Raw genomic sequence first — 26,673 nt, 5'->3', positions numbered from 1 at the left:
AGCAAATTTGTAGCATTTTCAGAAAATCTTCCATTTACTGTGGAAAATTCACCATCTCACATTTCTGTTACTGATAAGAGCATAATAAAAGTGACTCTTAGCTTCTCAAGTGATTATGGGGATGCCATGTTAATCCATTATACAATTGGTTTCAGTATTTACAAACTGTAATGTAAAGGGAGCAGAATGCATGTTTCTGCAATGGAGCTTTCCCTTTTGCATCTTTTCCCTGTAGACCCCTGAACTTCCTTAGAAGGTCTTCCCAGTAGGTCAATGGACCTATGATACGTTGTGCTCTTTGGCTGCAGAAGGGATAAATTGCCAAAAATCAGAAAACTTGAATGACTGGTACAAGATTGTTCCACTTTATAGAATTCTCCTTTCAACTGCAACCTTTTAAGACAAAGCCCAAAATGTGTGGTGGTTACTCTGAGCTTCTGGAGAGGTTTGTTGTGAGGTATGAAAGGCTACTGTGGGAAGAGAAAGATCAGCTGGCCAAGCTTGCCTTCCACTCACACAATGGCAGGAACAATGCCACAACCAATGGCTATTCAGCTTCAGCAAACACAATCTCCATTATTCTACACTGAGAAAAGGCACTGGCTCTACATTTACCATATACTGCTAGATTAGAAAATGGGAGATGGAGGGAACTGACGAAGAAGATATGGAAAATCTTGTAGGGGGTGGCTGTGTAATACAGAGCACAGGATGGGCTCCTGTTCCAAGAGCTCCAGCAGATGGCTTGTCAAAATACCCAAGCCTGTATTTGCTATTCTTTTCCTAAGTGATTTAGTAATATATAAGTGAGTCTACTATTCAAATGTGAGGCCATTCTCCTCACATGAAGACCAACAAGCAAAGAACAGACCGGTGTGGCAAAACAAAACAAAACAATAATGCCGTTACTACAGTTATTTATTCCCCTAGATTCCAAGGTATGGCCTGAGGCACAGGTTCCAATACCTATGCTGAAGTTAAGCAGATCTTTGTTCAGTCAGTACCTTGATGAACTGCCTAACAGTGTTATATACAAGTGTGTTGAGCAACACTGGGCAAAATTTCCCACTTCTGGAAGAAAGGCAGGATCCCTAAAAAATCAAATAATTAAGATATAAGTGCAATGACTACACATTCAACAACTTTTTTAAAAGAACTTTATCAGTGCTATTATGAAAGCTCATTTATTATAAACAGGTATGATTTATAGGTTTACAAAAGATGATCAGCTTTTCTTTCACGAAACTGATCAAAGCATACACAATTAGAACTCAACTCTTTGCAGGCACCAATCACATTGATTGCATTGTCTCACATATTCTTCCAAGAGTCAAAAACAAATTGGCAACCCCAACATTTTCATAAGGTCACTTACACAAGAAAATCAAATTTGGTTCACATACTATTTAGAATTGCATGCAGAACAAAATATTTCAAAGGAAATTGTAGAAAAATAAATGCATCAAAAGGCAAATACATTACAAGCAATCTTTTAAAGACATAGCAAGCCTTAATTCTTTGGTTTTTATTAACTGCACCAATAGTGCAAGTTTCTATAACAAGACAGGAAACAATGTGAAAAAGCTGCCTTTCCTAAACCATGAGCACTGGCTATTGAGCACAACCCATCCTAACCCCACTGGAAAGAATAAGGGCTATGTAGAAGCCATGATTTGTAGATTATGCTCTTAGTCAGACCCTTACAAAAAAAATTTTTAAAGCCTATTAAAAGGTGCTTGCTTTACCACCTCTGACATAAAATGCCATACAATTTTAAAAGTGCTCATTTAGGTTCTCTTATGTGGAGTGTACTGTTTGGAGAAATAACATTTGCTCCCTAAGCCAGTCAAAAGACATAGCCAGATGCCCCAATTCATTTGTGGTTTTATTTTATTTTATTTGTAGTCTTGATCAGTTTGGACCCAGGAAAAGTTCTTCTACTAAAACAAAGGAAAAGCAACATTAGAAAGGAAGGGGCCATTTTTAATAGAACCCCACTTCTCTTGATCTTTTGTTTGTTTGTTTGCACCCATATCAAAGTGCTTATCATGCAGAAGCAGATACTTAACATTAATATACAAGACCAACCCACTAACTTTGTAATGGAGGGCTAAAGAAATGTAAACCAAGAGGAAGCAAAAAACATCAATAGCAAATAAATTCTGTTCTAGGTTTTTCCTAGAGACAGCATACAGAACCAAAGTGTTTCACATCAGCATACAACCACAACAAAGAGGATGATGTGAATTAGTTGGCACGGGGAGATAAGCCAACAACTATTTTTTAAAAATAAAAAAATGTGATTATTGGGAAGAACAGCTACAAACAAGGGAATGGTCACTATTTCCTTGCCTATACTAACAGTCAAAGCAGCAGATGATCATATAGTTGCATATTTGACAGCATGAAGGAACTGGTCCATAAAGAAGTTCACAAACTGACTTTTGGTTAGCTCATGTGAAGGTTCTGGAATAACAAGCAATGTTTATTCAAGACGGTACTTGCCGAGCTTCAGTGTAATGTGACACCTGAATCAGTTTGAAAGCTCAAAAAAGCAACAATAAATCACTCCAATGCAATTTTCCACATCCTCACATGTGGGCAGTTTTGTAAAGTTAGGAAGCTGGGACACATCTTGAAGAAATATTATGAAAGTCATACATTCTGTTATGCTAAGCAGTGTCTGTAACTGAGCTTTCAGTGGTATACATAACTAATCAGCATGCATCAGTTTTCCATTTGACAGACACTTTTAAATCTGACAGTTCATTCAAGAAATCTTCATTCCTTTAAAAAAATCTTGTGGCATACTTGCAAGAAGAAAGGGATTTTTCAACACAATATTTTCTTGCGTCTCTATCCTGATCAGCAAGCTGATGGCTTGATTAGTAGTTGCTTAACTGTAATTTTACTAGGTTTTGTACCATGATGGGAATGTTCCTTATTAGTGTCCATGTAAACAATGTACTGATTGCTCTTAGCCAAAATCCCATGTAATTTGATCTAGGGCTCAAGAGAAGAGACAAGTAGTTTTCCAATCATCTGCATTCTCTTCTACATCATTAAAAAAGGACAAATGGATGGGTTTCTACACAAATTGCATCATTCTTATATTAATTGTGAATTGCATTTGGTGGCCTCTCACATAATCAGATCATTAATTACTTACACTGAAACACTCCCCCATCAAGACAATTACCATATAACGAAGCATATGTTCAAAATAATATTACTGGGATTCTTAACATCCCAAGACAGCACTGATACACAAAAGGCCAGGTTTCTGTAGTAAATAAACAGTCAGCATCAAAATAGTCTTTGCTTTTTGTTTGAACATTTAGCAAGTGACATGGAAATTAGCCCGTAAGGCACTGAAATATTTGACCAATGGATGCAGTCTCCCAAGACTGTGTTTCACCAGTCAGTTGCAACTAAGTCCCATGGAAACAAATGAGACTTAATTATGACTGTCTTCTGATTTAGTCTGAGCTTTACTCAAGCCTGATTTTAGATACATCATACACACACATTTAAATTCCACTGAAATAATTAGAAATTGCTGGAAAATACACTTGTCCAATTCACATTCATTTCACCTCACCAGCTCCACTGATTAGAAGTGTTTTTGGCAGACTGTGCACCATTTTTCTTAGTATTTTAACTGACTGGGGAGGGGAAATCGATTGATATATCTAAGAACTAAGCAATTATATTGGTTCTCATTGTGCTGTTTTCCAGGACTTTTAAAGAAACATTTAAGAAAAACTTGTAACACAATTTTTAATATCTCCATTTTCCCATTAAAGAATATAAATACAAAGATTCAGTAAGCTCTCCTTTATCTTTGGTATGTAAGGGATGCCACTATTCACTGAATGACCAAATGCAAATCTTCATGATTAAGCACTTTCTATGTCATCTTTAATCTCCTCAAACGTGTTTTAGGGAAATTAGAAAAATAAGTCTACTTGACTAGAAGTGGACATCTTCCAGCATGCAACTGAATGTGCAATGAAACATTTTTCATTATTAAGGTTTAGGGCCATATTTTTTTAAGGTACCTGGTTCATGATTGTTTCAGGTTTGTGGGTGTTTTCCAGTGAAGTGCTCCCCATAGAATCTTTGCACAGAGGACATATATTCAGTTGTAAACATGATTAAATTTAGCATCCAATAAGGTTTCTTTTGATGTACATATTCCATAATAAACTCTGACTTTGCTCTCTTCTTTCATGCTATTCCCAGGCCCTCCTTCATCTTCTCATACACCACATAACTGATGCTGACAGCAGGAAGCACTTTCATGAAGTTAGGAGCAATGCCCCTATAAAGTCCCAGGAGTCCTTCCTTAGCAATAATCCTTTGGAAGAGAGCAACCATATTTAGCTGAGGACCACCATCTACCATGGCTATGGAATGACAATGGGAACAGGGGAAGAGAGAGAGAAAAAAGGAGATACTTTTACTTAAAACAATATTTAAAACAATATTGTCACACTAACAAAATGTAACACAGCCTCACAACATGGCTTATCATTATGCTTCCTTGGGAGCAATGTGAATTAAGACAGAGAACAAATAATACTCTCAATAAAACAAATATATTGACATAAACAAACAGACGTTTAGACAATCAGATGTTCTGTGTGAGGTAGCAAACCTGTCTCTTTACTATGCTACATCAGATTGCACATGGTGCTCAACACAATCAAATGCAACTATCTCTTTTCCACAAACAAAAACATAAGATACAAGAAGTGTTTTACAAAGACTTCTCCACAAGATACTAGATGTGTGTGTATGTAAGAAATTTTTTCCCATGTAAAAACATTCAGCTGGCTACCTATTTGTTGTGCATTACAGAGGTTTACCACCATACATTATATGGAAGCAGTGACAACTTGGTCTCCATTGAGCATCATAAAGTTGTGGGATAGTTTTAACAAGTGATGTAATTACTGATGACAGTAATCTAGAAAAGTATCTACCAGAAAAGAAAGGGAACTGTGGCCAACTCTTGGTGGAAAGTTTTGGCTTAAATGTTAGGGCCTTAGAAAGTTGTTCCAGACAGCTATACTAGTTCCTATAGTGTGATGCCAACACTTACCTTGAGCCTGCATTCGGGTTCGGATAAGGGCAAGAGGATAACTGGCCAACTGGCCACAGGTACTGGATAAAGTACCACATCCCAGCAACACAAGCACCCCAGGGTTGGCTGAATCTGTTGCGTATTTTTCTAGCCATGTTTTCTTCAAAGCCTGACAAGATAAATAGTTTGCAATTAATTGTAAATGATCTAATTAATTGCATGTATTCAAAATCATTGAAGACACAGCCATGTGTCCTTATGAGCTACGCCATCTTTTTAGTTACTACAAGACCACTAGCACCACCCCAAAGCAATACCATGTAATACTATACAAGACCGTGCAAACAAAGCCAGTACCAGAACATAGCATATTTATGTCCATCCAATAGGATGGCAGGTGGGTGCATCAATTTATTAAGGAGCAGCAATAGTGGCAGTGCTCCTCTAGTAAGTTCAAGCAATGAGGGCACCAGTTAGTGGCTTCAGAACCCACACTGGAGGAGCACCAGAACCACTCCTGCTCCCAGGTAACCTGGTCCATCCATCTACCCTCAGGTTTGATGGAAATAAACAGAAGGAATAAGAACTACCTATCCCCTGAGGTGGGACATTAGAGGGAACTACACCACAGGACCATCCAACCTGAAGCTTGACCCATTTGGAAAACCTGTTTACCAGAAATGAAGCTGGGATGAGCATACCCATCCCAAGTAGTGAGCTATGTTTCAGGCTGCCTTCATAACTGGAAAACTGGCTCATCTCTTTCCAGCCATCAGATAGTTGGGATTAGAATGCTGTCTGATGAACTAGCAGAGAAACTGAAGTCACAGGGATGTTGACAAGCTCCATGAAATTACAGCACATGCTAATTATCAATTATAAAGATCACTAATGTAGACTGGAAGAAAATCAGACAACTCATGTTGTTAGCAAATCAGGGCATTATAGAACAAGAAAGCTAATTAAGAACCAAGCAGAGTAGATGGCTGACAGGTAGCATATGCTGCAAAAGAGCCGTGCAAAATTATTTCAGCAGGAAACGTACTTAAATGTATTTAAATTAATGTACAGCAATCATAACAAAAGGTAGCTTAACATAATATAGTACTGGGCTCACATGCCCCCCTCCATTCCCACCTCAGGAAGGGAAATCTCCCTACGTATAGAAAACTAGCACACTTGGAGAAAGCTATACTAACAACCTTTTTTATAACATGTTAGTTTGCCATACGAATGGAGTTTCTATGTGAGAGATCGTTTTTCACCTACAGCCTGAAGTGGTGGAGTCCAGAAAGAACTCTACCAAATACTGTTACTGGACATTTGAACTGGTTTTTAGAGGAAAGATGTAACAGAGCATGACAAAGCCCCTGTGCTGATAGGCATTGGTTCCTATGTATTAAGAAAGACTTAGTACATAAAGACAAGGAAAAGTATCACACTCGGATATAACAATGTAAATAAAACACCTACGATGTAATACACCAACAATAACACTATGGATGGAGAACCTCTCATTCTCCAGATGTTTTTGAGTTACTAATCTCCTTATCATGGACTCATGTTGGCACTGACCACTGCATTGTCATTAACCACTGCCTCTGAGAAATCCAAACATTCTGGAAAACCAGAGGTTCCTCACTCTGAACTACACTTATACAACATTGAAAAATTAGTATTATACTGTAACTACAGTATAAGGATATTTTGCTCATGTGATATACACTCATCCCTCCCTGTTCACGGACTTAGAGACCAGTCTTGCTCCTTTGAGGACAGCAAGCACTGAAGGACAAAATGGTGTGTGTGCCCAAGACATGCGCGCAGCAGTATGCACAGGAGCACACCACCATTGTAACTAATGAGGACTCCAATATTTGTGTTTTTCAGGATTCGCGGTGGGGTCCAGAAGGAATCACCCACAAATTGGGTGGGACGACTGTATACTAATTTATGAAACTTCTTTCATATTGCCTTCAGCAAATAAGAACCTAAGATTCCAGGGCAATGTACAGCAAAGCACAAAATAAATGAATTTAAAACCTAATACAGCATTATAAAATGCTATCATCAAACATATAATAAAATATAGCACATTTAAAAAACTGCAGTGCAGACACACATAAATTAAAATGACTGGGTTGAAAAAAAAGTCTTAACTTGATGCCCAAAAGATTACACTGACATGTGTCAGATGTGCCTCTTCAGAAGGACTTTGCTTTCCAAATTAAAAGTGCCACCACAGAGAAAGGCCATTCCAATAAGGAAGGCACATGAATTAAAAACCCAACAAAAGATCTTAAGGGACAAGAAGAATGGAAGAGCTGCTTTAGATAGATAGTTTCAGGCTGTGCTACATAATGACACCCAAACTGGGCCCAGAAATAAACCAACCAAGACATACCTGGCTACACTTGGTTATGGTCTACGAACTATTCCTTTATGTCTTTTAAGACTCTTCTGAGCTACTCTAAATATGGTGAAGATAGGAAGGTTTGATTAATCCAAGACAAACCAAGAAAATGAATCATTATTTCATTTATATCTCACTTTGCCTCCAAGGAGCTATAGGTTTTGTACAGAAGTTAATTCCTTTCATCTAAGCTAAGGTAAAGTAGTATGCGCAGAGAAGTAGGGCATACCTACAATACAAACTTAAACTGATTGAAATAGCCTTCTTACCAAGGAACCATGAGAATTATGTTTCTGGGGGAATCCTACGTGCCAAACTAGGTCTCCTTCCCCAGTGCATATCTAATAATATTCTACACACACAATGCCAAAAATTCCACATCACCAACATACTGTAAAAAATTATTAGCAGGCTTACATTATGCAGCCCCTAAACTGAATATCGTATAGCACAACATATGTATATCAATGATCAATGTGCATAGCTAACAAGCCAATGTGTAAATACAGTGTGCAATTAGCAAAGGCAAGACATAGAAGCAATGTGCATTCACATGCTACTTTAATGTGCTACTGCATGCACAATGGTCCCACATGTACAGTAAAACTGTGCTTTTGCCACTGTAAGCGAGATATGACCGTTTCACTGTGTCCAAAAAAGCACTCCCCATCCACAGTGCAACTTATATCCATGTATTTCATTAATAAGATGCCAAACCTTTGTTTTCTATTACCGTGACACATCAGGATCATCAACTCACCTCATAAACTGCCAGGTCTATCCCAGCATAAGGAATTATGCCCAAAATATTGGGAATATAACCTTTGTAAAAGGCCATCACACCTTCTCGTCTTAGGATTTTCTTAGCACAGTCAAACATTCCAGAGTATTGTCCTGTTTTACCCACAGCTAGTCTGGTCTTTAATACCTAAACAGTTAAGAAAACATCTGATGTTAGTCACGTCTCCAACCAAATGATCCAATCAAAATATTTTTTACATTGAAAAAAATCTGTCCCCAAACCATCTTCCATCACTATTATGCTGCCTGGGGTTGGGCAAAATTTCCAGTGCTTCAAGTTTTCAGAGCTGCCATCCTGGGCAAAAAAATTGGAAGGGAGGAGCTAAATGACTTTGGTGTTCTTTTGCCTGCTTACTTGTGAAAGCTACCATGGTGTAGTGGTTTGAGTGTTGGACTTTGGAGAAGAAGGTTCAGTTCCCAGCTCAGCCATTCAAATCCACTGGGTGACCTTGGGCAACCTCAGTCTCAGAGGAAGGCAATGACAAACCTCCTCTGAACAAATTTTCCCCCTGACAGAGTAACGTTATGGTCACCATAAGCTGGAAACAATGTGAAGGCACACAACAATAATTGCCTGAGCTCTACAGTGGCTGGAAGAAGTTGGTTAAGTTGAAAGAGTTGGGAAGGAGCACTTTATGGCTCTGTTTTGGGGAAGGAAATGTGAGGGGATGTAAAGCCAGGGCCCCCATTTGAAGCACTGGGTGGAAAAGCCACCTTGAATCACATTTTGGGAGAAAGGCATGCTATAAATCCAACAAATAATCCAATAAATAAACAAATAAAATTTAATTTAATTTAATAAATAAATAGCTAGTTCCACCTGGAACTTTGGCTGGGGACCTGACAGTGTTGGGGGTCTGGCCACACACCCGACTTCTGGCTAGCAGGGTTGAGGCAATCCACCCCTCTGTCATATTTTAGCTTCCCAGCCCTGTGCATTAAAGAAAACATGAGAAGCTATACAGGGATCCTTCTGCAATTCTGGCCCCTCTTGTGGAACTATCAAAGAAAACCAACAGATTGCATTGCCTGTGCATCCAAATAGTCGCCTCCATATGGCTGGTTCTGCCAGGGCTGTTAGCAAACCTGGAGAGTTGGGCCCGGTACAGATGGGCCTATTGGGCGCCCTCATTATGTGCTAGGGGTTGGCCAAGGGTGCTCCGCCCACACGTGCATCAACTCTAGCATGTGACGAGGGCGTAACAATGGCGGCGCCCTGTACAGATGGGCGCTGCCATTGTTACGTGCAGGACGCCTTGCATCCGCACATCACAGTGACATTATGATGTCGCAAGTGCGCCAATGGCACATTGTGGCATTATAATGGTGCCACAAGAAGAACCTGCTTTTTGCAGGTTCTTTTTGCTCCGCGGGGAAGTCCCGTACTCTGTGTTCTTATGCCACTGAGGCCTATAAGTGTACTAGAGATGAGGAGAATCCCTGAACAAGCCATCTCTGTCCAGTATGGACTGAAAACCAGAAAGTATGTTGCATAAGGAGAATGCTATACTTTGCTAGACTTTGGTATTTGAGTGACTGGGTACCCTTGATGGCTGAGTAATTCTGTTTTCTTTTGTTTGCTGTAAAGTAACTTTTCCAAGCTCCAATCTACAGCACATAGATCTTTAAAACTAAGACGGAAATTGAATACTTACTTCCATAGGATAAATAGAAGTCTGTGCAGTTGCCCCAGCTAGGGAACCAGATATAAACCTTTCCATAGTTCCTATCTTTCCCTCTTCATTAACAAACATCTTCTTATACTGAATATTTAAAAAACACAGAGACATATAAACAATTTATTGATTTATTCATAGTCACACACTGCTTACAAAATTATACTGCAGTAGCTGGGGTGTGCTTGGCAAGTTTCTGCACATGATCAGCTAGCGGCTGATCAGTGTGGTGAACTGTAGGTTATTGGCACCAGGTTCAAATCCTCATTCACACACTGATGAATCTTGGGAAATTATCTGTCTCCACAGCCAACTTCTTAAGTTGTTACAAGAGTGAAGTGGTCATCCCATTATCTCATCCAGATCAACTTAGAGGAAAGGCAGATGACCAACACAAGTTGAAAAATACATTTTATTGCTTTATATGTTGGAATTTTCCAATTCAAACAGAACACTGATATCAGAAAAAGCAAAGACAAGTCAAAGTGCTTAGAGTTTCATTGTGGGAGGGCACATCCTCCTAGAGGAGGATTAGACCTTTATATAACTTACTAAAGCTGATTTAGAGGTAAATATAACCCTGAGACCGTCTTACTACAGGACAACAATAGCTCTCATTGCAAGACTTCTGTATATGACAGAAGATGGACTTATCATATATGCTCAGCTTTCCATTAAAAAAAAAAGGTGAAGTCCACAATAATACAGCTAAACTCACAGCATTCACTTTAGCATGCTCAAGTCATATTGAAATCAAATTTAAATTGCTCAGCATTTGTCTCTTTTAAAAAGTAATCCACTTAATTCAGAAAAATAAAATAGATTTGCACTCTTTAGGGAACTTTTTCCTGCCCAGCTTCCTCTATTTAGTACCAATCACCTTGATTTAACATCTTACCCGTTCATATGCCCAGAACTTGATAGCTGTTTCGGGTGCAATTTTAACAACGTTAACACCATTTCCCCTCCAGAGTGAACGGACTCCTCCTTCTTTCACCATCTGCTGCAAACCACTTGCTATGTTCATTTTTCCTTTTGAACCATGAACCTACAGTTATCACAGAAAGCAAAAACAGAATTATTCAAAATGTTTTCAAAGCTTCAGCAACAGTAAAGCGCTTCTGTGTTTTAAGAGAAGGAAAAGAGTGAGCCATCCTTCAAGATCCCATGCCCTACACAATATTTTACCTTTCCTTGCTGACGTCTTAAAGAGAAAATTAAAACTACATTTCTCATTCTCCTCCATTGTTTGTTTTGAAACCCACAACAACTTGAGTTAAGCAATTCTGAGTGGGGGAAAAGACCAGGGAAAGAGCTAAGCAGCCTCTCCTCCTTGAATGGAGAATGCCATGTGCACTGATGGCAGTATAGCAAAATATTTTCTAACCTGCCACCTACAGTAACAACATAACAATTATTTCACAGCAGATATCTTGGTTATTTCAAGTTTTTCTTCTGCCTGATTATTCAGAAGGGATTACTGTAGGAGTATGATATCTACAGGAAGTATGTACATTCATGAATATTCAGGCTCCGTCACTTTATTGCAGTTAAAAAATATTCAGCAGGCAGGGACAAACAGGAAAAAACACATCTTCAAAATTCTCTCAAATCCGGGCACATGATTATAAGAATATAGGATAGATATTAATCCCCCCACCAGCATTTTTCAGGAACCCTATTCTTCTTGCTTGTTGTTAGGAGAAATAAGCAAGCCCATTTAACCACTTCAGCTGAACAAAGCTAGATACCAAGTAATGGCTTGTTAAAAGCAGGGAAATTAAACTTTTGGCAATAAGCAGGTATGTTAAACCTCTTAATGCTTAAGCAGAAATGGGGGAGACCATTGAAGATAAAGAGCTTTAGGCAACCCTACACAACAGGAATGGGCCACAACAAAAGTGGCTCAAATACCAATCTTCCTGCCTCTTCATACAGGCCTTTTGATCATGCTATTTGTTATTGCTATTATTTACTCCATCTTGCTCTGCTCCAGCTCCATCCCAACTAAAAATCCTTAAAGGAACACTTGCACAGGCAGGGGAATGAGAATTTTTCCTCAATATGTACAAAACGAAGGTAAGAATTACATCTATCTATCCATTTTTGGTTCTGCGAACACCCAAAGTTCTGAAAGGTTTTGACTAAGGTAATGTGGGCCTTGAAAGGAAAAAGATTCCCCAATTCTTCTAGACATGTTTTCCTGAACATCAAGGAACTCAAAGAGACCAATATCAGTAGATAGCAGACTGTGTTGAAAGTCACAGGCTACTCATTCCCTTCATTCAGATAGTCAGCTTCTGCACATACACTCTCCTGTAGTGTGGTATGGCCCCATTTTCATTATTATTAGCACTAGCAGACTCTTAAAAGTAAGAGTATGATCTTTAGTCCATTCAGTCTTTGTTTTTGGAAGTTTTTTTAAAAAATAACTTGGACATATCAAGATTCCATTTTTTTATTCTCTTAGAAAAAACAAGAGAAACTACTGACTCAAAGTTCTGAAAAACTAGTTCCAAGTGTACTTTGGGCTTCCACTTCTCAAACACTAGTTTTCACATGTGCATACACACCAGCCACATGGGAAATCTGTTGTTGAAATGCAGGAAAATTCCCTAAATGATCTGTGATAGAACATGACACTCTGCTCTTCACTCCACTATGTTTCATAATCCAAGCCAGTCTATAGTAGCTTGAAGGCACTCACCTGCATCATGACTTTAAGGCGGTCAAGTGGTGCCGTGCCTGTCCGCGAGACGGCACCAGCAACACCTCCAGACAAAAGCTGCTTCCACCACTGACCAGTCTTTTTCTCTTCTTCTGTGAACTCATCTGGGATAGTTAAACTATCTCCAATGTCCAATACCTGTGAAGATGTAAAGAAAAAAAGAGGAAAAGAAACAGCTCTTCAGTTCAACTGTACTGTGTTTCTATGTTATAAAACTCATGCTGAGAACAATTTAATACAAAGAATAAAGGAAGCATACTTCTCCCCCTAAATTTAAATTTAAATTCTCTAAATTTAAAACCCACCATTTCAAAAACTGCACCATCGTCATTAAAAATGATAACAAATTTCTGCCTAGAATATAGCTGTAACAAAGACATTGCATCAGGATATAAGGTGCTTTCCAGCCAGTGCTGAAATCCAAATGGTTACAAAGCAGTTAGACTTTCTTCCAGGCAGCTTTTAAGGATTATCAAGCTTAACCTCTTTACAGCTTCCTAAAAAGATTATTAGTCCAATGACTTGGTAATTCATCCAAGTATTTTTACCTCAATGGAATTATCACATTACTCTTTTCAAAAAGTTAAAAGACATTGTGTGACTTTGCAACAAAATCAGTTTGGCAAGTATATCCCTCTAGTTCCTACCTCCACTCTCTTACTAGCTTGCATGTTTCAAGTATTGTTTATTAGCATTTTCACAGATACAGGGATTGATGTAATTATCACCAAGTTCCACTCCACTTCCTTTAATGAGAGTTTGTCATACTTAATTCTTACCATGTGCCCTCATCCACACATGTCAGCTGACATTTATATGCATGTACTCGTCTCATATAAAAAAGATGGCACATAGAACTGACACAGAATTTAGATGAATGGGGAAAACTAGCTCAAGAACATAATTGTAGATTAAGGGCCAAAACAGACAAGCCCAATAAAGTGGGCCATATCTGCTCTGACATGATTTGCACTAGGGTGGCAGCAATTGCACACACCCTGCCAGAATCCCAACCATCGCCATGGTTTTGAACCAGGCCAGCAAAAAGAGCGGTATTTTACCACTCCTTTTTGGCCTGGTTCTATGTAAAATACATGGCCTTTGCATGGTTTCCAGCCACACTCAGGGCATACATCATCTAAACGCTACGTCCCAAACACGGATGGAAACTGGTTTATTTGGCCCATCTGTTTTGGGCCTGAGTTTAAATCAGTCAAGTTATGTTATTTATTTGATTATTGGTTGGTTGGTTGGTTGGTTGGTTGGTTTATATTTCTCACAAAATGGGATTCAAGGCAGTTTAAAATTCAAGATAAATTTTAAAAGATCCATTTAAAACATTAATTTACAAAAGTGATAAAGAATAAAATATCAATACAGTGTGTCTGTGTCATACGCGAGCATACTATACGTGGCTTTCAGCATATGCTGAAAGCCATGAGGGAGCCGGCAGGAGCGCACAGGGCGCAAGGGGCGGCGCATCCCATTAAGACTAATGGAGCCCCCACCCATGGCGCGCATGTGACACCGCACAACGCACGAGTGCCATTACTTTAAATGGTGCTCAAGTATACACAGGTTTTTTTATGCAGGGGGGTCTGGAACGGTAAAAAAAAAGGCCGTACTGTATTGTTAAAAACTTGATTAAGAGAGGTAAAAACACTTAAATTTATTTAAGATATAGTTACAATAAAAGATTAAAAACAGCAAACCACTTACACACACGCTACAGCTCTATAATTAAAATTCAAAACCCTGCCTAAATAAAAATGTCTTCACCTGCTAACGGAAAGAGAAACCAGACCTCCCATGAAAGGGAGTTCCACAGCCTGGGAGCAGCTAAGCTGATTTATTAACAGTATTATACTGTTGTTAGAGAAATACTTGTAAGGAGATTCTCGCACTGTTCTTAAATAGTGGAACAGAAGCAGGATTTTAACTTTAATGATGGTTCCTAACTGTAATGGCAGTAGCTATTCATGCCAGTCTGTGCTTTTGTCGCTACTTTTAATGAATGAGAAAATCCTGTCAATACCTGTTAATTCAATGTGGTTTTCATTATTTCAAAAAAAGAAATTCCTACATATCCTTCTAATTAAGCGCCAGTTTTGTATGATTTTTGCAATAATAATGATTGTTATGTATTGTAAGCGTTCTTTGAAGTGATTGTTCATTTCCAAATACTCAAACCTAGCCTTCCTGAAAGATTTCTTGAAAGAAGATGTAGCCCTTGAAAGTAAAAAAAAATATGTACTTTTGTTTTAAACATCATGACTTCTCCACAACTTCATCCTACAACATTTCTATTACATTTACAAGGCCCGCAACCATATGAACAGAGTTGATTTGCATAGGTTGTTATCACAAAATTGTTATCATTCTGGCACAGTAATTTAGTGGTAATGTCATAGAGGCTATAAGCCTTTAAAACATCAGTTTTGTAATCATGCTGCTCTTAATAAAAATCTTTGTTAAAAAAATCTGTTAAAAAATCTTAAAGAAGCAATGAGGCAATGACTTTTTTAAAATATAAATAACTGAAATAAAGATTTTCAGTTTCATCATCCATTAACCAGAATACATTTAAGGACCATTAACTATTATAATAACCTATTTTATGATTTAATTCAGTAGGCCCCAAAAGACATTTTGAATAAACTGTAATAGTAGTTACTGGTAATTGCTTTCAAATGTGTATAAGCAACTGTCTCAGTCTATCAGTCATGCTGATAGTTTAATTTTTAAAATCTATATAAACTATGCTTCAGATTGCATCTGCACTTTAGGTGCTTTATCAATTCAAGCTGCACGTGGTCCTCAAGGCCTTGACTGGAAGATTATACAATAGAGTACCCCTTATTATAAACTATGTCCCTTACTTGAGGACCAGAAAGGTTGACCCCAGAGCGGCTTGAAGTGGCCCCCATCTGAACAGCTGGGCGGCTTCAGGGGGCTTCAGGGCATGAAGCGTCAAAATATCACGCTTCCAAGCCACCCAGAAGCCAGCTTTTACAGCTGGTCCGTTCAGGCCCTGTCTCAACCAGCCATGTGGACAATTTTAGATTTTGGAGTATTTTGTATCTCGTAATTCCAGATAAGGGAGACAAGCTGTACTTCATACACATTCTAAGTAACCTTTATAATCCACAAGGTAGTCTAGTGTTCTGATCCCTACAGAGAGCTCAGAGGTTCTTTCAGACTGTAATCCATGGTGATTATAGGAAGAGGGGGGTTACTTTTCCAAACACTTTCCTTGAATCAGAGAGACAATGGCTTCCTTAGTGTCATATACTTAGCTACCAGCATACATGCTAATATTTCTTATAAACTTTTAAAACCTTCTTCTTCCTTGTTCCTGCATTTTTCTTCAAAAAAAATGTAGAAAAAGTCTACATATAGCAATGCAATAAAAATGGAAAGCATACTCACCGTGGAATGCTTCCAGTAACGAACGATGCCCTGAATGTCTGTAGCTGGATTAAACAAAAAATGGTCCCGCCATTCATTCCAGTCCACTGACATGGTCCCATCAGCATCCATGCTTAAAATTCAAAATGAAACCATCAGCATATCACGCATTAATTTACCAACTTTATTGTTTCAAACAAGGGCAAAAAATATTATGTGTATTCTTCGCTTGGATTTCTCATCATTATATTTAGGGACCATTTGTTCTCATTGTATCCATTTGTTCTTCTACTGACATGACGTATCTATTGTATTAAAAATTAGGATTTTTTTTAAAAAGTCGTTTGCCCTTGCAAAGAACCTGAGAGTGAGATCATCATTACTGCTATTACACATACACACGCACATTCACAGAGCATGCACACATGGATTTGAATATCCGTAGATGGCAAGCTCCACTGACTTCAATGGCTGTGTGTTCACATGGTCCCAGTAGAGCTGCTGCATGTGCACCACCATTGAATACTGTCAGATTTGAGGTCCCATGGTTTTTGCTATCCACTGGGGGAGGGGGGGGAGTCCAGAATGGAACTCCGGCAGATAAGAAGTGCCGTGTGTGTGTGTGTGTGTGTACAAAACTGAGGTGGAGAAATGCTGGTGTTTTTTTGTCACTAATCACTAATTGCTGAATTCATGCTTTAGGCCTAAATTGAACTTTCTACAGTAAATATGTAAAGTCCATTAAGATCAAATTAATTTCACTAAAGGATGAGTTCAGATTGGTAGTTATAGTTCTAAGGGTTTTGAAAAACTTTTTAAAGCACTATATGCTATCATCACCCTTGGGGCTCCTTCACACTACACAGTTATAGTCCTATGAGTCCACTTTAACTACCATGACCATGTCCTATAGAATCCTGGGATTTACCATTTAAAGGGGAGCATTTAAAATTCTCAGCCAGAGAACTCTATTGCCATACCAAACTACATAAGGTGTTGCCATAACAATTAAAGTGTAATCATAGCACTATTAATTATGAAGTACAAAAGGCCCCAAGAGGCGGCTTGACACTGACCCTTTGTAGTATTTATGGTACTACATCACTGAATCATTGCAGATATATTGTTAACCATGGCTTGGTGTTATCTTAACCCTGGTTAAGGACACCAACATTTAGCGAAGCAATACTTTACCTTGCCAATCTAAACCATGTTTCCTGAGAACAAGTATAGAGTGGGAACTCTACAGCCCTCCAGATATTGGACTAAAACACCCATCAGCCCAAGCAATCATTTTTAATAGTGGGGGCCACAAGGTTTCTCATCTCTCTGCTGTATAAGATGACACCAGTGAACTTGCTAGTCACCATACTCAGGAAACTGCCATGTAACATAGCTGGAGGAGAACCAGTATAGCATAGTAGTTTGAACATTGGACTACAACTCTAAAACAGGGTTCAAATCCCTACTCGGTCATGGAAACTCACTGGATGACCTTAGACACATATCAGCACCTCATACCAGAAACAGCAATACTGACCTTTGTAGAATCTTTGTGGCTTGCTTTTCTGAAATATCTATACCAAGTATCTTGAGGGACTGAACAATCTCAGAGGCATCAATCTTTCCTTTATAAAGGAGAGAGAAAGGGGATAGGGGAGAAACAATATTCTGAAAGACTTTGCAGTTCCAGGTCAACTGCTTCAGATCTAACAGACTTTTAAGTATTACAGGCAACCCTCCGTAGCCACAGATTTTTTTTATCCACAGATTCAAGCATCCACAGCTTGAAAATATTCAAAGATAGTATATATTCCAAAAAGTAAACCTTAATTTTGCCATTTTATATAAGGGAAAACATTTTACTATCCCACTATATATAATGGGACTTGAACATCTATGGATTTTGGTTTCCACGCTGGCTCCTGGATATCAGGAGATACCAAGGGCCACCTTTAGTACATATTGAAGATAGACAAGAGAAGAGCAGCAAGATTTCCCTATACTGATATTAGCTATGAGGGACCAAAAATGCTAGTAGTAGTCACAAGCAGAGCTTTCATACTTTTGTTATTGAATTCAGTGAAGATTTACAAATAAAAGTTCATATTCAACATTAATCCTCCCTAGAGTAAAGTCAACTCATTGAAATAAAGACAGCTTTGTTAGTCACAATTACCTTAAGTCCCACTGATTTCACAGTGAAGTAAGAATTACAGTGGATTTAACCCTCAAATTTTAATGGGGACTGGATTATGTACTGCAATATTAAAAGATAGTTAAAATGCACTGTATTTATTATATTTATATTCTGTCCTTCTTCCAAGAAGTTCAGATCAGCAAATGTGGTTTATCACCCTCTTTTAACACCCCTCTTAGGAAGAACAAAAGAAGACAGCAACCAAGAATAAATGTGAGCATCTTTTTAGTTGCTGTTAATACCACATCATTGATGGAATGAGTCAGTCATTACTTACTGTATGTGCTTTACTTCCAAGCCTAGTTATGTGAAAATGAAATCTTTTTTTTATTTAGAACATTTTTATTTTGCCTTTTCTCCAAGGACTTCATGATAGCACATGTGGTCCTCCTCCCTCCATTTTCTCCTCACAAAAAACCCTGTGAAGAAGGTTAGGTCAAAGGATAGTGACTGACCTGTGGTCATCCAGTGTACTTCCCCTCTATATGACAGACACACACACTAAGTGGAATGGGAAAGAGCTGATTATTGGCTTCTAATGGATCAGAACATCTTTATCAGATATTTCATGGTGTAGCAGACATCCCTCTCCTCTCACCTTTCTTAAACAGTGAGAAAAGAGGAAGAGGTATTTCAGAACCAAATGAAGAGACCAAGTGGGCCACAAGTCAACGTTTCTCCCAATTCTACATCACACTTTCATGTATAAGGTGCAAACATCTTCTTGATATTCAGAACAAGCTTGGAGCAACTGTTCCCTTGAAAGCCCACTGATTTCTCCTTTCATGGCTAACAGATCTGCTGTGGGTGATTGTTTGCACAAAAACTGGTAATTGAAAAATAATCTGATATATTATTTCAGTTTATAGAGCTCAACTATGATTATTTCTCTAAATTTAATGCTGCCCAGGAAAATCCAAACTACTACCTAAAATGGAGTACTTGCTAACATCTAGTTCTGCCACAGTAGTTCAATGAGTATAGAACCCCACTGTCTAAGAAGATCTCCATTTCGCTACAGCCCTTTTGCAAGTAAATCTTATCATGGCCTGCTGGTTCATGTGACAGACCTGAATGTTTATGCATAAGAAATGCATTTTAGAGGTCAAAACTTTATAGCAAAAAGTGACTACTGCCTCCTTCTCTTGCCATAAGAGAACCATAAGGTTTCCCGCCACATTCGGGAAGTAGTGTTTAGATGCCACAGTAAAGTCAGAAAGTGGCAGACCTGAAAGTGCTGGCAATCCCTGAGTGATCTTCAGTAGATCAACAAGGGCCTCAAAATAGATGAGCCAAATGATGCAGTTTCCCATTGCATTCAGGGAGTAGTGTTTAGATGAAACATGCCCTGAACACAGCAAGAAACTGCACCGGACTCCTGTCATCGGAAAAGAATCAGGCCAAAAAGGAGTGGTAAAAATCTCTCCTTTTCAGCAGCCCAGTTCAGGACTGTGGCAGTGGCCTGGATCAGGACCAGGAATGTGTGGTGGCTGTGGCCCCGGCGCAAACTGTACCAGCACAGCCTGGCCACGTTTTTGTTTTTTTTAACGCAGCTCTCAAAAGAAATATATTTCGTTTAATTTTTGGCTTGCAAACAATTAAGAGAGAAAATTTCATCCTACCATCATTGTTTTTGTCCAAACTTTTAAATGCTAGTTTCATTTTCTTCTCATGATCTTTAAGATACTGTGTAAATTCTTCAAAATCCAGCCTGCCATCCTGATTGGTATCACCAGCTCTGAAAATTTTCTGTTAGAAGAAAGTATATTAAAGAAGTATTAGCAAAAGTGTCCTGTAACATTTAAACAACAACTTCCTAGACAAAAGAGTCTTATTTTCTAAAATATAATTACTTCTATAGGCATTCAGTAAATAAAAGTAAACAAAAAAAACTGGAAATGTGGATGAATTGAATTAAATCGGCAATTTGGTTAAACAGTGTTCTCTTTTTGGACAAGCTACATGGAAACTTACTATGAAATATTACAAACACTTGTTCCATTCAACGGGATAAATATCTTATTAACATCAGTATAGACTGGAGGTCAGCCATGACGTTAAAACCTCTAACCACATCATGTACTAGATATAACCATAATACACACTGCCTGGCAGAAGAGGCTAGGGATATCATGCTATTAAACACTGATTTCTTACTAGAGGATTTATCAAATGTCTGTTTCTGATGTAACTGGAATGCTTTCAGAATAATTCTTCATGAAATAATACACATGAGAACAGAACTTACAATATTTTCTAAAAGCACCGTTTTCTAACATTTTTTTCTTGTTTTAAGAAAAAGAAATGCAGAGTTTTTACTAGTTATTGAAAAAAAGTAGCTCATTGTTATTGCATTACTCTTTATTAACAGACACAGGCTACATCTACACTGCAGAATTAATGCAGTTTGACAACTCTTTAACTGCCATGGCTTAATGTTATGGAATCCTGGGGTATGTAGATTTGTGAGATAGTTTTGAGATATTTGAGAGCTCTGGTGCCACTGCAAACTACAAATCCCAGGATTCCCTAGGATGGCGCCATGACAGTTAAAGCGGTGTCAAACTGCATTCTGTAACATACCAGCAACCACACTGATAACAATTGCTATGAACTGTGGCTAAGATACTATGCAGCAGTCAGTACACACAAACAGCTTCCAAAGATGGCCTGGTTTAAATTAAACATAAACTGGTTATATAAATTGTTACTAAGCCAACAACTTTTTTATGCATCTGATCACATACATGAGCAGTGAAATAGGTTCAAAGGCCAATGTTAATTACCCTAATGAAATATTTACATTATGATAATAATACATATGCCAGTTATGAGTAAACCCAAACCCACTGATAGGAGACATTTCTGTTTCTACATGTTACTGAATATGCTAGTAGTCGTTACAAAAATGTATTCATCATTACAAGGATATGGTTCAGTGAACTGAGAAGACTAGTGTCTACTTTTCACTTTTTAATTCAGCATACTAAAACTGTGTTACTCTTTTCAGTGTAGTGGTGTGCTCCAAACTATGATCAGTTTTCAAACTGGGCACCAGTATTTGGATGCAACTACTCACACTCAGAGACCTTGCATACAGCTTGCAATTATTTGATCTCCAAGTTCTGCTGCTGCTTCTAACCAGATAGCAGATTGTGACATAGCACACTACTGCCAGAAAAGACAATCTACATGTAACCAATACATGTAGTACTACAGGTGGTTTGTTAAGAAGAATGTAGTGCAACAAGTTTGGTAACATTAGTAGTAAAAGCTCTAGGAAAATCAGCTTGCCATTCACTGAAACTAAAGCAACTGTCACTAAATAAACAAGTTGTACTGACTTGGGTGCACCCTATAATTAGTCAGGAGTACATTTTTGGACTTCAGCTTCCAGAATTCTCCAGCCAGCAAGGTTAGTGGGGGATTCTGGGAGTTGGTCTTTGGCAACTTGGCAAGATGGGGATGGAGGAGAGATTTCATTTTTATAAAGTGAGAGAAAGCGAAGCAGAAGTTGCACTCAGAGCATATGAGATAATAAATCATCAGAAACAGATGGCATGCCAATATGGCCGTTCCAGATTACAGAGGCAGAGTCCACTCACGTTCTAAGTAACATCTACCAACAAATATGCAAAACAAAATATTGGCCCAGCGTGGAAAGGAGTTGCCCCTTCTTTGTCGTGGACTTGAGATCTGCACTCTTGAATAGTCACAGAGGGGCGACTCCTGTGGCACACACCCTGCGCAAGCTTGCAGGCACGCGCCCCATTCAAGCCTATGGGGCTTGAATATTGGCAAGTCTCTGTTCTCGTGGGGTGTCTGGAATGGATCCCCACGAAAACGGAAGGCCAACTGTACATTCGATATACATTCCAATCCCCAAGAAAGGGGATACCAGGGATTGTATCAATCACAAAACCATTTCGCTAATCTCCTGTGGAGGAAAGCAATGGTCAAAATTTTACAACAAAGGCTTTCACCATATATAGAGCAGGAAATGCCAGATGTCCAAGCAGGGGTCAGAAAAAGAAAAGGCACTAGGGATCATATTGCAAACATATATTAGATAATAGAGCAGACCAAAGAATTTCAGGAGAAAACCAGCCTGTGCTTTATAGCCTTTGTTTGGGTAGATCATGAAAAATTATGGATTGCTTTTAAAGAAAAGGGTGTGCCAATCTATACTCAGGACAAAATGCCACCATCAGAATATGGAGAAGCAGAATGGTTTCCACTTGGCAAGAGGATCAGACAACACTTTATCAGCCCTACTAAGCTCCGCAGGTCAGTTCATGTTTGGAAATACCAACCAGATAGCCTGAAGTGGCCATAAATCATTACCCCATGACTGGGAAGTACCTACTCTTTTAGGCCAAAATAGCCCAAAGTCAAGGTTTACCTTGCTCAAAAAGTGGGCAAGAAAGTTCCTTCATTAAGTAATTCAAAGACATAGCTGTGTTAAGTCTGGAAAATCATCACACAAAGGGATCTCGCAGCAAGGTTCAAGTCTATGAAAGCTGAGGCTACCAACTCCTCTCTCCCAGTTGGTCTCAAAAGTGCTGCAAGATAATTTTGCATACTTCAACAAGGAAGTGCTTGACTCCAGGCTGATGCCAGAACAACCTACACTTCCCAGGATTCCACAGCACTGAGCCATGGCAGCTAAAGTGGTGCCAAACTGGATCATTTCTGCAGTGCATTTGTAGCCTTAGAGAGTTTTTGTTTGTTTGTTTTGTTTTGTTTTTTAATAGAGAAAGGAAGCTGTACAGTTTCCACTCCTTGGAGGGAGGTAGCGAGGAATGTTGTGTTGGAGGGGAGGAAGTTGCGTTTGAAGGATGGGGATGTTGTGTTTAAGGGGGGGTTGGAGGAGTGGGAAGATTGTTTTGGAGGGGATGTTGTACTGGAGTGGGGGGTGTTGTGTTGGAAAGGTGGGGTTGTTGTTTTGGGGGGATGTTGTGTTGGATGAGGGGATGTTGTATAGCAGGGAGGAATGTTGTGTTGGAGGAGTGGGGGTGTTGTAGTGGATGGGGGATGTTGTGTTGGAGGGGACATTGTTTTGGATGGGGAGTGTTGTGTTGGAGGGGTGGGGAGATGTATTGGAGAGGGGGATGGTGTGCTGGAGTGGGATGTTGGGTTGAAGGGGGGGTGTTGTATTGGATGAGGGATGTTGTGTTGGAGGGGTGGGCATGTTGTATTGGAGAGGGGGTGTTGGAGGGGTGGAGAGACCTATGGGGTGGAACTGTGTGTTGGAGGGGGGTGTTGTGTTGCTGGGGGGTGATGCACTGCATGGGGGTGTTGTGTTGGAGGGGGAGATCTAGTGTTGGAGGTGGGAATGCAGTACTGGATGGGAGTGTTGTGTTGAAAGGGTGGGGACGTTGTGTTGGAGGAGGCGTTGTGTTGCAAGGGGGGCGTTGTGTTGGAGGGGTGGGGAGGAGATGCATTGGAGGGGGGTGTTGTGTTGGAGGTGGCCTGCCTCCTCCTGCCTCCTTCCAGGCCCTGGCCCAGAGAGGACCCACCTTCTCGGCGTCGTCCCCGAGGGGGAGTCCCAGGGCCTGGAGCCCGGCCTGGAGCTCGGCGATGTCGACGCGGCCATCCTGGTTGAGGTCTAGCTTCCTGAAGAGGCTCTCGTACCTGGAAGGGCCCTCGGGGGCAGCTTCGCAGGCGCCCTCCCTGAACACCAAGCCCCTCAGGAAGGGCAGCATGGCCACGGCAGCAGAAGGAGGGGAACAAGGCCTCCTCTCCTCCTCTTTCTTCCTGGTCCTCGGTTTTCCTTGGGAGGAGCAGCCCACACCCAGCAGGAAGGAAGGGGCAGAGCCTTCTCCTCTTCCTCCTCCTCCTCCTCCATGAAAGACGACCAGGCCCCGTCCTCCTTTTCCCGGACGCGCCCTCCATTCCGGCCTTCTCCTCCAGGAGGAGGCCCCAGAAGGCCCTCCATTTTGAGCAGGATTAAGAAGCAGGCTGGCCCAAGAGGAGATCTGAAAGCACGCCTACGACTGTCAGGCCATGCCTCTCCTTGGCCCTGCTCAAAATGGAGGGCATTCAAGAAAAAAGGGGAGGGAAAGCTTAAAACTAAAAAGAAAAAGCTAAAAACAGACATAGACATTAAAACCCGTGCTTCTCAGTCATGATTAAAATGGAGGACATTCAAGAAGAAGGGATGGCCTGACCAAAGAAGAGCTGAAAACAGTCATGGAAATGTAAACCCATGCTTCTTGGCCATGCTCAAAATGGAGGACGTTCAAGAAAAAGGGAGGGCATGATCAAAGAAAAGCTAAAACAAAACACTCATAGGAATCTAAGTTCAGGCTTATTGGCCATGCTCCAAATGGAAAAAGGTCTTCCTGCATGCCTATATTACAGAAGGCTGAAATGGAGGACATGGCCTGGAAAAGGAGGATGCCTGGCCACCCTGCTTACCAGAGAAGCAGCCTTGAGTTTCAGTGGCACAAGGCCATCACTCCTAAGAAAGGCATTGCATTGGATACCAGGAGACATATAAATATAGATGCACACACATACACCAGTGGCATCACTAGGATTGTGGTACCCCAGTGCAGCAACTCATGGTGACACACACACCATTGGACTTCTTCCCACACCACACCATATTGTTTTTGGTACTCATGTTCCTAATAAATCGTAATTGTAGAGCATCACTGAATGTAAGGGTAATAGTTGTCACATAAGCAACTAGCATATTTTTAAATTACACTGTATTTACGTGTAGATAGTTTCATGAGGTCAAAGTGGAGGGAAAAAACTGGTAAGATGTGATGTTTTTAAAGGAGATTTTAAAAAATTAAATAGTTGCTTTTTTAAAAAAAATAACAATTACATTTCACATTTTTAAACCTTTCTGTATCACATGATTGTTGCTAATATGTGTGAGTCATATGCTGTCGTCCCACCCCACCAACTTATATGTACTATATATAGACAGAAAAGTCTTGAGTAATTATTAATGTATTGAAGGAAGTAGTGATAGTCCGCAATAGCTCATACTGTCTGAAGCAGTGTAAGTCTTTGAGGTGCCACATTAGGCACCTTTTTCCCCCTGCAAAAGACTAACACTGCTGCTACCCATTCAGGAGCAGAAAGTAATGTGATTGTAAAATGTGCATAGGCTACAGTGCATGATCTTACAGAAAGCCCACTAATTCACTAACCTCCTAAATTCACCCAGAAAAACAGCAGGTAAACAAAATAAAATTTCCTGGCACTAATAAAGCAAATAGCAAACTCACAAGCAGTAATCGGGTTCAGATTTCTCTTTTGGTTTATGAAAATTGTGTGTACAGTTTTTGGACAAGCGTGCCATGATTTCATCCCTCAGAATCCTGGGAACTATCGTTTTGTGAAGTACTTAGAATTATCTGACAGGGAACTCTAATGCTGTATTTCAAAGGAGTGCACTAAGACTTAAACTATAAATCCCCAGGGTCTTAGGATAGAGCTGTAACACTATGAAACTGCTATAATTGTGCCGTGTGGATATACTCATAATATTTCCATTTGTGAATGTTAACCTTTTTCATGTTTTGTTCTGTTTTGATGGCGTTTTGGTTTTTTGAAAAATCAATCTTATTTTTAAGATACTGTTGTGAGTCATTTTAAGCACAATATTGAAACGAATAAGAAACTCAGTAAACAGTACATTTTGATCAATGGTGTTACTTCATTAAATTAGTAATGAAAATAATTAAATAATTGACATAATAAATAATTAACATGTTAAAATGTACATTTATACTCTATATTAAGGTACATTTAAATACGCATTGTTCAGCTAATATAAGCTGAGAACACTGTCATTCCTTGATATTGAAATAATATATTCGGTATTAGAAATCTAAATCTTCCAGCTAGCCTCTGGTGTCCTGAAATTTACTTGTACTGTACTGTAGGTTGTAACTAGGAGGGAGCAATGTCAGTAGATCTAAGAGGTCACTTTCTGCCATGAGGACCCTCCAAGGGGCGCCAAACTGCCAAACATAAGGAAAAAGTGGCTAGAAGTCCACTTCTGATTTGACAGGGGGATGTTTTTTCTGTGTGTATTGAACAGAGTAAAGAAGCTCTGTCATGTATTTAAAAGGTGAATCACTACTGCTTGAAATTTCCAGAACCAGTATTTTACCTTTTCTTCTTTTTTCCCCTAGAGAAAAAAAAAATCCAGGAGTCTGGGGACCACAAAAACAGCCTGGGAAGTGTTAAATGTGGCCCTGGCTGCACTTTGCTCACCCTGCTGCAAACAGACCATCAACTGCTGTGAGATTTTGTCTTCCTAAAGCACAATCTCAGTAGCTGTATCGACTGGAAGTACGGTTTCTAAGGCAACACCAGCACCCAAGGGACCGA

At 39.6% G+C, this 26,673-nt stretch overlaps 1 protein-coding gene across 1 annotated transcript; it reads right to left on the bottom strand.

Moving 5' to 3' along the window:
* Window positions 1-1,140: 1,140 nt before the first annotated feature.
* Window positions 1,141-24,123, bottom strand: LOC149316928 (mitochondrial adenyl nucleotide antiporter SLC25A24-like). Its single transcript, XM_089516553.1, has 10 exons — window positions 23,835-24,123; window positions 19,938-20,064; window positions 17,656-17,743; window positions 16,137-16,248; window positions 12,687-12,845; window positions 10,878-11,027; window positions 9,959-10,066; window positions 8,263-8,430; window positions 5,108-5,258; window positions 1,141-4,409 (listed from the first exon to the last, which is right to left on the bottom strand). Exons 1-10 carry the CDS (start codon window positions 24,018-24,020, stop codon window positions 4,231-4,233), a joined length of 1,428 nt encoding a protein of 475 aa, XP_089372679.1. The 5' UTR covers window positions 24,021-24,123; the 3' UTR covers window positions 1,141-4,230.
* Between the last annotated feature and the right edge of the window lie 2,550 nt (window positions 24,124-26,673).

The sequence above is a fragment of the Sceloporus occidentalis genome, unplaced genomic scaffold, assembly GCF_023333645.1.
Source record: "Sceloporus occidentalis isolate IW3139 unplaced genomic scaffold, rSceOcc1.0.p SCAF_3, whole genome shotgun sequence".
Lineage (NCBI taxonomy): Eukaryota > Metazoa > Chordata > Lepidosauria > Squamata > Phrynosomatidae > Sceloporus > Sceloporus occidentalis.
The sequence above is the reverse complement of the archived record's forward strand: the minus strand, read 5'-3'. Positions and strand labels throughout refer to the sequence as shown.

What these genes read in the sequence shown, in the direction of transcription:
- LOC149316928 (XM_089516553.1), bottom strand. Translation starts at nt 24,020, where the DNA reads ATGCTGCCCTTCCTGAGGGGCTTGGTGTTCAGGGAGGGCGCCTGCGAA. An exon ending in CTTCTATTTATCCTATGGAA is followed by an intron (nt 8,431 to 9,958) that starts GTAAGTATTCAA and finishes TTAACTGTTTAG; the next exon opens with GTATTAAAGACCAGACTAGC. An exon ending in AACCCGAATGCAGGCTCAAG is followed by an intron (nt 4,410 to 5,107) that starts GTAAGTGTTGGC and finishes GTCATTCCATAG; the next exon opens with CCATGGTAGATGGTGGTCCT.